This window comes from Lissotriton vulgaris, chromosome 2_1 (assembly GCF_964263255.1).
Source record: "Lissotriton vulgaris chromosome 2_1, aLisVul1.2, whole genome shotgun sequence".
Taxonomy (NCBI): Eukaryota; Metazoa; Chordata; class Amphibia; order Caudata; family Salamandridae; genus Lissotriton; species Lissotriton vulgaris.
In genome coordinates, this window is record NC_141687.1 from 2,120,889,768 (window position 1) to 2,120,904,653 (window position 14,886).

Here is a 14,886-nt window from a genome sequence, read left to right on the forward strand (position 1 = left end):
GGTGAGGATTTTCCCTGATCTCACTACAGACGCTCCAAGCAAAGGCCAACATGGTTATAATGCCAGTAAACTTGCTCAATGAGTTCATGGTCCTGCTGCAGAAATCAGCAGACACGCAGGTCATGTGACCTAAACCTCAGGAATAGAATTATTGAGTGGGAAGGGGAGCAGCGAAGGGAATTCGGGAAAGTGCGTGGAGTTGGCAGTGTGAGGGCATCGCAATAGAGTGAGTGAAAGCAAATGAGGAAATAGAAGGGATGAGTAGGAAAGTTGTGGTGAGAGAGCACTGAGGTTACTGAGGGAAGGATGGTGCCAGTTTGTCATCAATCCTTGAATATCTGTTACACACAAACCTTTAGTGGCAGACAGCTTGCATGCCCAGTAGAAGGAATTGGAGCAATATGTATGTTAGGCTCTGGGTGTCACATTGGATAATGCAGGTGCCCTCCTGGAGGTTACATATGGCCCTGCAGCCATTAAATGTTCTGTTGAATTGTCCACCTAGCAGAATAACAGCCATGCAGTTGCTGCTGGTCGAGATGGCAGTTCCTCCTTTCCTAGGCACATACTTCTAACATGTCTGACCAGTTCACCACCTTAACTATGAACATAGAGGACAGGGCTGGGTGCTTCCCCAGGCTGGACTATGTCTGCCTCTGCCAGTTTTACACACAAGAGTCTTATATGAAAGGTGAGTTTAAATTTGCTTACATGCACTCCAAATGAATTTTCATTCACTCTGCTGTCTCCGCTGTACATTGAGGTCTCTATCTACGCTTTGGGGTGGCAGTAGGAGATTGCATCTGGTAGGGAAGTGTAACCTTGTGTAACAGTTCATGCTCAGAGGTGAAGCAGATGCCCTCCAGAAAGCTTTCTCTATGTGCTCCTGCTGTTACACCCATAGTAGGCAATCTGCTACAAGCTCACTTTGGTCTTCTTGCTGTGAGTAATAGGCTCACACAGGATGAGCTAAAATTAGACCTGGGCAAAACTAGCACATTTAACTTATTTTCCTTAAACTGTTGCAACTTTGTAATCTTTCATCAAAAGCGGTCGATCGTGGGTCCTTACACATTGCCACAGGAACGTCATAAACAAAAATTGGCAAAGCCAATATGTCACTTTTTTTGAGGATTGCCATTCACACTGTTCAATTTGCCAATTCGATACAACCGAAATATTGATACGTTATGCAATGCAACCTCCTGTTAAAGAGATTAAGGAAGATACACAAAGAGAATGTGAAGAAGGGGACAGAGGGGAAGCCAATCGAGTTTAATCCCAAGAAAATAAAGAATAAAAGGGGGTCAAAACCAGAGCTCTAAGAATCACAGAAATGTGAAAATAAAGAACATTGTACTCAATATTTGTGATAGACTGTTAACAGACACTGCAATTAGTGTCAAGTCAAAAAAATAATTTGTGTGATTAATTAAAATCTTTACAATCATCCCGTAAAATAGAAGTTACTTTACAGTCACCATTAATACCAAACAATAATAAAAGTTACCCATTAGTTTTATAACTTGGGTCCATATAATTAAGTGGCATATACAATTTTAAAAATGCAATAATTCAAATATGGATCTAGTCCAGCTTCTGTGATCCTGCCAAGTTAATAAACTCTTAGTCTGTTTTACATTCGGTCCATATGTTGTGCGGATGGCCCATACGGTCTAAGCCTGGAGAATCATTCTTCTCTATTTGCCTCCTGTTCGGCTTGCCCTAAGCGTTTTCTTACCTCTGCCAGTAATTTTACTCCCCGGCAGGCCAGAATAATGGAGGAGCCACCCAGCCAGCTTATTAAAGCCTGTCTGGATGTACGAATGTTCAGTTAATTAAAAACGGGTTTTAAATACCCTCTCTTCCGGGCCATGACTGGTGGACATACGCATAAAAGGTGAGTTAAGGATTCCTTTTTATATCCACATAGTCGTCACTGCGCTGTTTAGTTTTTGTATTTCCAGGATGGCTGAAGATCTTTTGAAACATGCTGACCCATCCGATAGTCTGGGTAGCTTTTTTTTTAAATACCCGCTAAAGTGTCATACTATGTATGCTTGTGGTTTAAGTGATTTGTAGGAGGTAATGACAGTCCACCCATGCCGACGTTTAGAGGTTGTGTTTTTATCCTCCAAAAAAGATTTCCTTTTTGCTGCGTCATTGGCCGCTCTACTAATACTTGCTTTATGTGTCCTGTGCTCCCATACTGTTTCTAAATCCAGGTCGACAAAACAAGTTTTCAAATAGCTTCCCCAGGAACTCGATGTTTCTTGGTCCACCTGATGCGTGATTTCCTCCCAGCATAAACTATCCATTGTATCTGGGTCTGCGGAACAACATTTTTGGCATAGTTTCACGAAGCCGCTCATGCTCCGAAATTTCTGATGTAAGAGGCCAAATTTGAGCCGCACTTGCGATGGGGAGGCAGATTTTGGCAGGTTGAAGAAGGCCTTATAGATCTTTGTCTGGTGGTCGTTGCCCTATTAATATACCAAGGTATTTATAGGACCCTCGCTCTTCCACCTTTGCCCCATTCACCGTCCATTTGAACTTGATTTTTTTGAGATCCACTAAGCGAACTACTTTTGTTTTTGCTTTTAGTTCCAATTTTTCCTGGTTCAAATAGGATGCTAGGTTATGTATTGCTCTTTGTAGGCCTATTGGAGTTTGGCTTAGCACTACAGTGTCGTTTACATATTGTAATATGGTGATCGGCTTGTTGGCCATAATCGACGGGTGACATTCAGCTGCTTCCGTGACTTTACTGATGTCTGAAAGGAACAAGTTAAATAAGCTTGGTGCTTACACGCATCCTTGTTAAAACCTTGCTGGGTGTCAATGCACGAAGTTGTGCTGCATCAATCGCCTAATTTCACTCTTGCCCAGGTATCGCTGTGTAGGGCAATTATTGCATTTAGTAGTTGGCTCGGCAGTCCCCAGGCATTTAGCTTTACCTAGAGGTGCTCTCTGCTCACTCTGTCAAAAGCTGATTTTATGTTGACGAAACATGCGTACAGCCGTGTTCTCTTTTTTACTGCTTTTTCCGTTAAAAGCGCCAAATTAGTTATTGTTCCCATCCCTTGCCTGAAGCCTGTTTAAAACTTCAGAATTATTTTCGTATCGTCCATCCAGTCTCGCAGCTGTACTAGAAGGCAAGAAGCGTAAAGTTTAGCCTCAACATCAATTAAGGATATCAACCTATAATTAGCTGGCTTGCGGTGGTCTCCCTGTTTAAATATCGGGTGTATTATGTTCCCTTTCCAAGAAACGGGGACGTCCGTATGTACATAAATGTGATTGAAGAGAGGCGTTAGGATCTCTGACCAGAAGTCAGGGTCGTTCTTAAAAAGCGTGTTGGGCAGCCCTTTGAACCTGCCGCTCCTTCTGTCTTCAGTTTTAATATAATGCCTCGTAATTGTTGGCTGGTGGTTAGTGAATTTTGTTCCTTAGCCCCTATCTTTTGGTCGCTATCTTTATTTTCTCCATTATCCGGACTCAAATTTTTCTTTATTTTTCCCTCTTCCAACGTGGTCCCGCCGGAACCTACAGTGGTGCTTAAGTCTGTATTACAGGACCAGTTTTGCACATGTTGAACCCACATTTCCTCTCCAATTCCTGCCTCATGTTGGCGTCTTGCCCCTTTATTCAGATTGTTTATGATGCCCCAGAAGTCCCTGCTATTTGGCAAATTGCCTGCGTACAATAATTTGTTCCAGATGGTTTCTTTATGTGCAATTAAGGCGTTCCTCAGCATTTTCCTGTATACGTTCCTTTTCAACAAAGGTCTCAGTTTTGCACCTATCAATACATTTTACAACTAAATGGCCAAGGTGGATTTTGACATTTTCACACCAAAATTAAAACGTAAATAGTTTTTTCTAATAAACCAGTCATAAGGAAGCATGTAGTTAGCTATTCAGTGACTCTTTAGTATAACTGATTGAGTTCTTTCAAAGTATAACACTATATGTAACATAGAATATACTGCATTTTATTGTGTTGATTGAGGTATTATTGTGACAATTGATACATTTGTCTTTAATAATGGAATTATTCTTATGCTATCAATCATATCTCAAATGTTAATTTTGCCAAGGTAGTTATTTTTTTTTATCTGACAGCCATGAAGTAGCAACTTTGTTGGAAAGTACTTGTTGGCTGGTTTTTTTCATTTTGCATTCAGTCGATAAACATTATTACATTCACTCTTTTAATTTGATGTTGCTATCAAAATAAATTCCACTTCTTGAGGATCATGAACTGTTTATTTTGAGGAACAAACTTTATTCTCATACCATCAAGATTAAATATCCATTTACATTAATATTTTAAAAACTATGAGATGCGGTGGTGAGCAATGGTAGAGTGGATGTGGTGAAGGGGTTAAATTAGCAAACGCGGATGAAAGCAGTGATGAGGGTGCATTGGTGGAGCTTGGAGAGGATCTGAAAAAAACCCAAAGATAAACTAAGTGTCAATGGCTGGGGGATCAACAGACTGGGGGGATGCGGTAGAAACAAGGAGAGCATGGTGGGAAATGAGTGGGAAGCAGCACATGAGGGAGGGATAAAAAAAAAACATACATATGTATAGTCTGCTCAAAGAAAAAAAAGCAGGTTCCTGAATGTAAGCAGAGGAAGGATACAAGTCATCTAATCAAAAGGGTAACAAAGAAGACATGACTCGGAGAGGGATGAACCCAAGAAGAGGAAGAAAGGCCATTAAATCAGAAGAAAGCAAATGAGATGCAAAAGAAAGCTAACCAATGGTTCGCAATGGTCCATCCCACTGCCAGCTGTAAGTATTGGCATAGTCCAAAATAAGCCTCCGACAACAGACTGCAAAAGGCTATCTGCATGCAGGACTTTAAAAAGGAGTTGCACTAATGATGCTTGCAGATAGAGTTACCAGTGCTAGATGTTTTGCGTTCTAAGTCGTTCGTTTAATACAATACAAAAATATTCAGAACGTCGCCAGCACTGTTACACCAAATTAAGAGTATAGCTAGGGAAAGATTGTTTGCTCTATCTCGTCTGAGCCTTATCATTGAATATGCAAAGAACGTAAATAATATGGGAAAAGATTATGTATTAGTTTAGAAAGAGATGCTAGTCTTGGTTTGGCCTTATATGTTATTAAAGATGCTCAAACTCACATGAAAAGGGCTACATGGGTTTGATAACTTTTTGTTTTTCGAGGATCGTAAATTACTTTTCGATCATTGGCAATGGAAATGTAATTCCTGTGTATGTTTACATATGTACAGGGCACTCCTGGCTACATAGGAGATAGACTAAAGCTTTATGAAACATTGAAGAAAGAACATGATTCCCTACAAGCCCACCGAGCAGCAAATCTGAGCAAACCTATTAAGATCACCCTGGTGAATGGAAATGTAATTGGCGGTCAATCTTGGAAAACAACACCGCATGAAGTGGCAGCTGGAGTTAGGTAAGATAATACTGCACTTTGGAATGAGGAGACCTGCACGTGTTTTGCTAGATAAAAGCCCGTGGAGCTCAAGGGATTGGGCAGCTTTGTACAGTTTCTATAATCTTCACGTTTGTGGTAAAAATCTTTAATAGTAGGAGAACACATAAATAGTTGTTTTTCAGTATGGCATTTTCATGTGCAGGCTTCTTTTGGTATATTTGTTCGGTTTTATTCAGCAACTGAACACATCTCTCTATATCACTTTTCAGAAATTTAACTGTACACAAACTGCAGATGAACATTAATTCATTGGGCTCGCTGACTAATTTACCCTTTTACCTACCCAGACTGGCCTCTCTTGTTGAACACCTCTCAACCAGATTGGTCTGCTAATAGCTTTGTGGCTTATCCTTCAGTTTTTACAGGACATTGTACATCATTGGGAAATTTCGTCTGGGGTCTGTAACAATGCGTGTGCAATGGAAACTACCATGTAGCTAATATCAGGGAGGTATCTAGGGTCAACAGCTTGGCAGCTGCCCCTGCCCCACATCATAGAGCTGTTTTGAGGACCCTTTTAGGTGCAGTGTGAGCCTGGGCGGGGGCGGGGGGGGGGGGGTAGGACTATAGTCCCCATCACGCAGTGCAGCAGGGATGCCACCCACCAGCATAAGAAGTGCCAGGCAGGTGCTCTTGAGGCCTGCAGTTCATCCGCAGTGTGGGCTTCATCCAGGCATGTGCCCAGGCGAAGAGTGGGCCTGGCTGCGCCCGTCTGAGCCTGGAGGAGGCTGGGCTGGGCCCCACTCTACGTGGCCTCCTGTCTTGCTTGTACTTTTTTTTTTATTGGTGTTCTTTTATGAATTAAAAAAAAAAAAAAAAAAAATAATATATATATATATATATATATATATATATATATATATATATATATATATATATATATATATATATATATATATATATTTTTGTAAACAAAAGGCAAGGACGCGGCACTCCTCTTGAACACGATAGTTTATTTTTAGGTCTCTTTGCAAAAACTCCTACGCGTTTCGAACTAACGTTCTTGGTCACGGCAGTGTTCTACAAGAGTCCCTTTTCACTTTCCACCATTTATACTATTCACTCAGTTTTACAAGAATGAGGAATTATGGGCCTTGTAGTTTAAACATTTAAACGTATGTTTTTCAACATCAAACAAAAACATTCCTGTTGGGATTCACGTGTGGGTAACATTCCTTATAAGAAATGTTCTAACATAAATTTTATAACAATAAAATTATATGCTAATTATTAAATTAAATTCACAATTATAGTCCATGTTGTGCTTTGACAATAAACACTTTTCATCAAGGACCTATTGATATAACGTTTACGTTATACTTCGTTCTGCGGGCTGAGTGGACTATAATTGTGAATTTAATTTAATAATTAGCATATAATTTTATTGTTATAAAATTTATGTTAGAACATTTCTTATAAGGAATGTTACCCACACGTGAATCCCAACAGGAATGTTTTTGTTTGATGTTGAAAAACATACGTTTAAATGTTTAAACTACAAGGCCCATAATTCCTCATTCTTGTAAAACTGAGTGAATAGTATAAATGGTGGAAAGTGAAAAGGGACTCTTGTAGAACACTGCCGTGACCAAGAACGTTAGTTCGAAACGCGTAGGAGTTTTTGCAAAGAGACCTAAAAATAAACTATCGTGTTCAAGAGGAGTGCCGCGTCCTTGCCTTTTGTTTACAAAATTACCTGGGAGACACGTTCCCGGTCTCCAAACGCGTGCACCAACCAATGGAGTTCCCTCTGCTACGGGGACATTTGTGAGGAATATATATATATATATATATATATCCGATATGAGGTTATCCAGTCAAACAATCATCCGGCACTCCTTGGTAGGTTTTAAAAACACTCTACTTTATTTTGACAAAGTCACATCTACGCGTTTCGGAAGTCTCCAGCTTCCTTGTTCACGATGTATGTATGTATGTATATGTATATATGTATATGTATATATATGTTTATATATATATATATATATATATATTCATTCCTAGAGCCAGTTATGGGAAAGAGGAAAGCGTCTGGAGTATTTTACGCCCCAACTTCCCCAACAAAATGCACTTCAATAGATATGATGCTGGAGACAGCAGTGGGGTTATCAACACGGAAATATCCCTTACTGAGAGAAGGTTGTCCCTAAATTTTGGGCGCCTGTGGATGATACTCTTCCGGGTCCTTTGTTTAGTTCACATATTAACTCTCCTGCTTTTTGTACAGTTCCGGATCCCCAGAGGTGGTGAAGGCTGGTCCACGTGTTGCAGCTGACTTTAAGGCGCCAATCAAGGGGGGAAAGCCTGAGCCGTAACCTCAGGGTAAAATGACTGATGCAGCCACCCAGACAGACAATTCGGTAGTGTAAGTTGATGTTGTCTCAACACCCCGATCGTCGAAGGCAGATGCAACCATACCCTTACTGAATTTCTGTGGTGAGAGTGCTTTTTGGCTGACTGTTATTACATTTAAGGCAATCTTGCGAGAGGAACTTTCAATGTTACAAGACAATTTGGGAGCTATTGAAACCCAGAGTGTGTCTTTGTTGTGGCGTCCCCTTTCTTCGAGAGACCAAAGCCCCCGAGTGAAGAAGCCCAAACGTTGGCAGGTGAAGCCTTATCCTCTGGTCTCTCGTTACCACATGTAACCCGCGTATAGGTGGCTGCTCCTTTGGCAGGGAAATATTCGATTTAGGAGTCTAATGCGACTCCGAATCTGTCTACTTTAAAACTTCCTCTGCTGTCTGTCCTTATCTCGTGGTTTTAACTGGAGTCCTGAGGAGTCTGATGTGGAACTGGGCAATAAGGTTTCTTATTGGTTAGCTCGGAACAGGGACTTTCCTTTTGCTGTCTCTGAGAAGATTTTGTTTACCCGAAGAATTGGTTAAATTGGTCCTGATCCAATCACTGTTCAAGGAGACTGTAGAATTATTAATTTTAAGTCCGCGTCTGTGTCTCGGGCTACATTACACTGGGACATGTGTGTGTCTTCTTCGGCCCTGAGAGTTCCATAGTCTATTGCTATAGACCCCGCTCCATGTCTGCACCTTTTTACAGTTTGCATGCTGGGATGATTTGTGGGATGAAGACTGTTGATATTCCGGGGTTGGTGACAACTGCAGCCAAGCCTGGTCTGTTTGCTAACCCATCTGTCTCCAATAATGTTCATTTTAATGTGCCTGTGGGGAACCGGTTTGATGTCCTATCTGTGTCGATTGACTGCCCCAGTCCTCCAATGGAGGCTTTTCCTTTAATATATCTGAGTGGAGAGAAGAGCCTGTAAGGCCCAACAATTCTTCCTCTTGTGAATTGGAATGCAACTAGGCTTAAAGATAAGATTATATTTCCAGACTATTGGACTTTATTGATGCGTTTGATTTTGTTGTTTTACACGAAACCTGGGCTATCTCACCAAACACATGTAGGAGTTTTTCTTGTCACTCTTGCCCTGCTATGGGAGAGCTAGAAATGCTAAAATTGAACCTCAAGGTGGTAGTGACCACTATTGATGTGGGTAGTCCAGCTTACCAGATAGTGTTTATCAAAGTTAGTGCGGGCTCCTTTTATTTCTATTTAGTAAATGTTTCTAGTAAGGGGAGAGGCTGTGGCCTAATGGCTAGAGCGGTTGTCCTCTGAGCTGGGGACTGGGCGTAGGCCTCTTAATCTCCACGTGCCTCACAAAAATGAATATTTCCGCCTCTTAGGCAACTGGTGCTCATGTAAAGCGCTCTGAGACCTTCTGGTCTAGTTTGCGCTGTATAAAAATAAAAAAATACGATTTTACCATATCCTTTTTATCATCTTTTTGAGGGATTGTTTAATTTTATATCAAGTTTGAAACCAATTGGGTCGGGTGCCACTTCCTTACCTAAATTTTTTCTTTGCAGAGATCTTAAATGCCAAATTGGGTAACCAGCAGGAGGAGTTGGCTACGGTGATATTAGAGGGAGAGATCTGAGGAACTTTCTAGCCTCAAACTACCTTGTGGATTTAATCAATCTCCTCCAGTGCGATGGTCTGAGTATACCAACATTAGGGGTTGAGGGGGGCAGGGAGCAGTAGTGGGGTGGTAGTTCATTATTGATTATTATTTGCCCCATGGAACTTTTTTTCAGTGGCTTTCCAAACGTGCAATATTGGAGACCCAATGGCGGATCATAGCCTACTGTGTATAGAAGGGATTCTTCCTCTGTGAAAGGACACACCGCCTTAGTTTCCACTGAAATGAACCAACACTCGAGAAATGGGCTTAGATTGTTTTGGTCGCTATAGTACCCAAATGTTATGCTTAGTCTCCTTCCTAAAAAACATCTGTAAATTTTTATGGGTTGTTAAACAGAAAATACAGGAGAAGCTTTGTTTTATTGCTATCAATATTTATATTCAAGCATCAAGAGCCATTTATTGAAACCTCTCCGGCGAGCCCAAGGTTGCCAATGATGGTTTGACAGGTTTTGCTCTGCGGCAAACCACTGTTTAAGGAAGGCTCTCTCTGAATGCCCAAGAGATGTTGAGGAGGTGCAGGGCCAGGAGGGTATACCATCTAACCATTAAGGACAGGAAGAATTGTTTGAAAAATAGGGAGTGAGAACGGTTGGTATCGGCAACTTCGTGGAACAATAGCAAAATGTTCGGTGATAGCGTTAACATGTTTTGCCAAAGGGACACTTTATCTAGCCATCTCTTAGTCTGTAATATACCTGGTAAGGAGTGGATTAAGCACTTCACCTCAATTTATCAGATATCTGAAGACAAGACTTGTAATGATTTGCTGCCGGCTCGTTTACGAAACCCTCCCCAACTCCAGACTTCCTTAGAGGAAGTGGAGGGAGCTATCGGACAGAGTTTAGGTGGTAAAGCTCCCAGGACAGACGGAATACCCATGGATCTCCTTAAGTGTAATATTGAGGTTTGGTGTTTTGATTAAAAATCTGTTTAACAGCTCTCTAAGCAGTAGGATCCTTCGCTCTTGGGCACAATCAATAATTGTTCCAATTTCTAAAAAAATGGGGACTGTGGGTCACCCAGGTGTCATTGGCCGATTTCTGTTATTGATAGCACAGTAAAGATTCTGGGAAGGGTAATTTTTAACTGTTTACAGTCCTGGCCTAGTCTTAATATTTTATCACAGTGTCATTATGGTTTTCTTCTGGGGCTTGATACAATTAAACAGTGCCTAACCCCCCACTTGATTGTGGGCAAGTATACCATCGCCAGGCACTGTCCACTGTACCTGTTCTTCATGGATTTATCCACTGCTTTTGATTGTGTGAATAGGGCTAAGCTATGGATGACATTGTTAGATCTGGGAGAGGAAGTTCCTCTGGTGAATTTATTGCATCCACTGCATGAAAACTTAGGGGCCAGGGTTCGTAACATCAGTGCAGGGGAAACCTCTGAGATTTTCCCTTTTTCTAGCCGGGTGCATCAGTGTGCATTTTGGCTCCACTTATCTGTAGCTGCTAGCGAAGTGCTGAAAATTACTAATGAACTTTTTCCTGTGTTATATATGCTGATATTTTGGTTGAGTCTTTTATTTCATTTATAGGTAGCTTCGACTTGTCAACCAATTATGGGCAATACCATATATGGCGTCCGGTCCTGGAAAGAGGAATTTGAGGTCCCTGTGGATTATAGATTAGTCTTTGAGTTTTGTGCAGAATTTCAGTTACCTTGGTATTACCATCAACTCGGCGGGCTCTTGGCAGTCCCATATGCTCATATGAAAGTTAGTAGGGCGGCAGGATCTTTATTTAATGTTACTCAGAAGGTAGGCACGGGCCATATTTCCCTCGATATCAACATTTATAATCTGCTGTGCATTCCTACAGCAACGTATGGAGCTGTGGTGTAGTGGTTTCATATTGCCTCTCCCATTCAGGTGGAAGAAAATCTGATATGCACACAAATTCTGAATCTTCTTCCAACTAGATCCCATTTTATTTTGCACTCGGAGTTACATTTGCATTAGGAATGTTATTTTAGATTGTCTTAGTTTAGGCAAGGGTCCCTCAATTGCTTGGTTGAAATATGCCAGAAAGGCTCTAAATGACTTTCCCGAATATTTACCGCCCGGAACACCTTAAATTTGAAAAGAGATTAGTGAAATCTATTAATTCAGAGTTTTGTATCTACCAAAGAATGTGGGGCGAGAGGGGTTTAGTAAGTGCTATATCGTAAGTATTGTTGTTTTTTAGCATCTGGAGAGGTAGCATTTTATATGCATCTGGAACTTCCACAGTGGGAAAGGTCTCTTCTCTTAAGATTTACGACAGGCACAGTATGCAGTATTACGTGTTTCTTAGATGGGATAAGGCTTTGGGGGAGCAGATTTCCAGCCAGTCCATGTGATGATGGGTCGGCTGAACAATCCCAGTTGCATTTAGATTTTTCATAAAATCTACAGACCTTTTGGTAGGCAGTGCAGATGTTTGTTACAGTCTGTGTTTGTTGTTTTCTTGACATGTCAGTTAGAAATAGGAAATCTCTGGAGGGCTGAGGGGAGCCTAGGATGTCAGTTACTGGACTTGTTGCCCTGATATCTGTGGAGATGTTCTCCTTTTGTGAAAATGCCCTTAGTTGTAGTGTTTTTTAGGTTTCGCCTGTCGAAAGCTGCGCAAGCAGCCTTTCGCGCAGGCGAAATCTAATGACTTATACTGTGTGGCTTTGTTCCGCCCTCTCTTTCCATTGGCTAGCTCCATAAATGGAGGCTATCCATTGGAAGAGAGATCTGCTCGTCATTCTGCGAGCAGATTTGTGGGCGTTCCGGCAATTTTTAGGCTTTTCGCTACGTCATGCGGCTGTGGGCGTGTTTTTTTTGGGGGGGGGGAGGGGGGTTTGTCATTCCGCCGGAAGAAGACGTCCTTGGTGACTGCTTGCTGTCCTGTCTTCCCCCGCCCCCCCTGCCGCTGTCCGTGTGCCCGTTACTGCCCCCCTCCCGCTGTCCATGTGTACCCCCCCCCCCCCGCTGTCCGTGTGCCGTTCCCACCCCCCCTCCCGCTGTCCGTGTCTCCGGCATTGTAAATGCTTGTTTGATACTCTTAGCTGAGTTTCACAATCTGCGCCCCTTTCCAGTATCTGCTGCACATCTCGTCCTTTTCTCGTGGTCTCTAAGAAACCCACACAGCCCCGAGTCCGCTCTAATACATTTAGGTCGAGTGTTCGACCAGACTGCGTGGGTGTTTTTTCACAGTGCGTTTGCCGTCAAGGAACATGCTTGCTCGTCGCCTGGCCATCGCTTCCTGCCAGAGTGGTGATTACTGTTTATGTCCCGCTGTCCATGTGTGCCCGTTCCTGCCCCCCCCTCCCACTGTCCGTGTGCCCGTTCCCAATCCCCCCCCTTCCCGCTGTCCATGTCTCCGGCATTGTAAATGCTTGTTTGATACTCTTAGCTGAGTTTCACAATCTGCGCCCCTTTCCAGTATCTGCTGCACATCTCGTCCTTTTCTCGTGGTCTCTAAGAAACCCACACAGCCCCGAGTCAGCTCTAATACATTTAGGTCGAGTGTTCGACCAGACTGCGTGGGTGTTTTTTCTCAGTGCGGTTGCCGTCGTGGAACATGCTTGCTCGTCGCCTGGCCATCTCTTCCTGCCAGAGTGGTGATTACTGTTTATGTCCTTCCCGAATGGAGCATTAGTCGCAACGTTGTTGTGATCATAGTTGAAATATTCTACACATCAAAGTTAAGAAGGAAGTCCTCAGTCTTCTTTTTACCCTGTGGGTGACTCGGCTTGGACAGTCCTTCATTAATAATTGTTGGTGTTTTAACTAGCTTCTTAAAATGGATGTGAAGACAGAGCATGCTTATTACCTCCAATTAGCTGCCTGTTAACTTTTAACTAAAGTTTAAATCCTTGCAAGGGTAAATCAAAGTTCATTTCTTAGAGCATTGTGTTGGGTAATGATATTAAGCATATTACAAGGCTATACAAGCATAAGATTAATTATGCATATAAATGTGCAACATTTTACTATACATATTATGCTAGTTTCCATGTTTATAGTGGAAAGCGGATTCAACACCGCTGCTCTCGTGTTACATACTTGCGCCTGTATAATACATTAGATGCCCTGTCCCACACTGCAGTCTCCCTGAACTGGGTGTGCTAGGTGCCACTGGGACAGTACTCCCTTCTACAGTCCAGGCACATCCTTACACCTCCCTCTCTTCCTGCACGACTGACCAACGTATTAGTGACTGGGGTACTAGCCCCTTGGTGGCTCTGGTCAGCCTTTCACTGCCATCCTGAGTTTGAAAGAGGGGGCAGTGATTCCAACGGCAAGCAGGTATTGTCAGTGAGTGCACACGACTGAGGGTCCTTGAGAACTCCTTGCATCCTTCCAAGCCCTCAGGAGTGCACTGGTCAGCTCTCTTTGGCTCACAATCATTGCACCGCCTGACATTTGTTTTTGCTACTGTACCCACAGATTTAATATGGCACGGGTCCAGTGCCTGAGGGTTCTCATTTCCATGGGTCCATGCCTACAAACTCATGAGGGTAGCACATTTGTGATCATGCTGTGCATATTGCTGTTACTGCACCTATTATCTCCTCAAATGGTTACAGTAATATGTGCTTTGTGGGGCTCGCAGTGTGTGGGGGGGCTCGCAGTGTGTGGGGGGGGCTCTGTGTGGTTGTGTGGGGGGCTCGCAGTGTGTGGGGGGGCTCTGTGTGGGTGTGGGGGGCTCTGTGTGGGTGTGTGAGGGGGCTCTGTGGTTGTGTGTGTGGGGGGCTCTGTGTGAGTGTGTGTGTGGGGGGCTATGTGTGCGTGTGGGGGGCCTTTTGTGGGGGGACTCTATGGGGGTGTGTGTGTGTGGCATTTGCGAGAGATTAAGCTATTGGCATTGTAAATTGCCATTTATTTATCTCTTTTCAAAACAACACATAAATAAAAATGTTGTCATTTACAATGCCAATAGCTCTAACTTTTGCAAAGGTGAAACCGTTGCATTGTAAATGCTTGTTATTGTGCAGAGACTTGATTCCCCTGGATAAAATGGCAGAATCATGTTTTACATACTAGTTATTGGCTTTTATTGTATCTTATTCCATATGATACATTGTATTGTGTTCTTTTATGATTGTATATGTTAATTTAAATAACAATCTGATGGATGTATTGAGAAGCCATTATTTGTCTTCCAGGGCATCGGTTGGCTTTGTAGTCCGGACCAAAACCAGTTTATAAACTTGCCCTGCTGTTCCTGCTTTCTTTTGCTACTGGCCCACCGGTTCTGTTCGACCTGGTCCAACACAACAACCATTAAATTTTGCCTGCAACGTGTCAAAGGGTCGACACTCTAGCACAGTATGTTTCTTTGCTCTGTTGTCGGCGTTCCAATCGTACCTCTCGCATGTCTTCAGGTTAGCCCGGACTGTGGCACTATC

At 42.6% G+C, this 14,886-nt stretch overlaps 1 protein-coding gene across 2 annotated transcripts in view; it reads left to right on the plus strand.

The window, feature by feature from the left end:
* Nucleotides 1–14,886, plus strand: part of LOC147733803 (threonine--tRNA ligase 1, cytoplasmic-like) — a 242,167-nt gene that overhangs the window by 17,982 nt on the left and 209,299 nt on the right. For both annotated transcript variants that reach the window (XM_086958398.1, XM_086958397.1), the window contains one exon: nt 5,270–5,454. In XM_086958398.1, the coding sequence (XP_086814524.1) occupies nt 5,270–5,454 (185 nt within the window). The remainder of the gene's footprint in view (nt 1–5,269; nt 5,455–14,886) is intronic.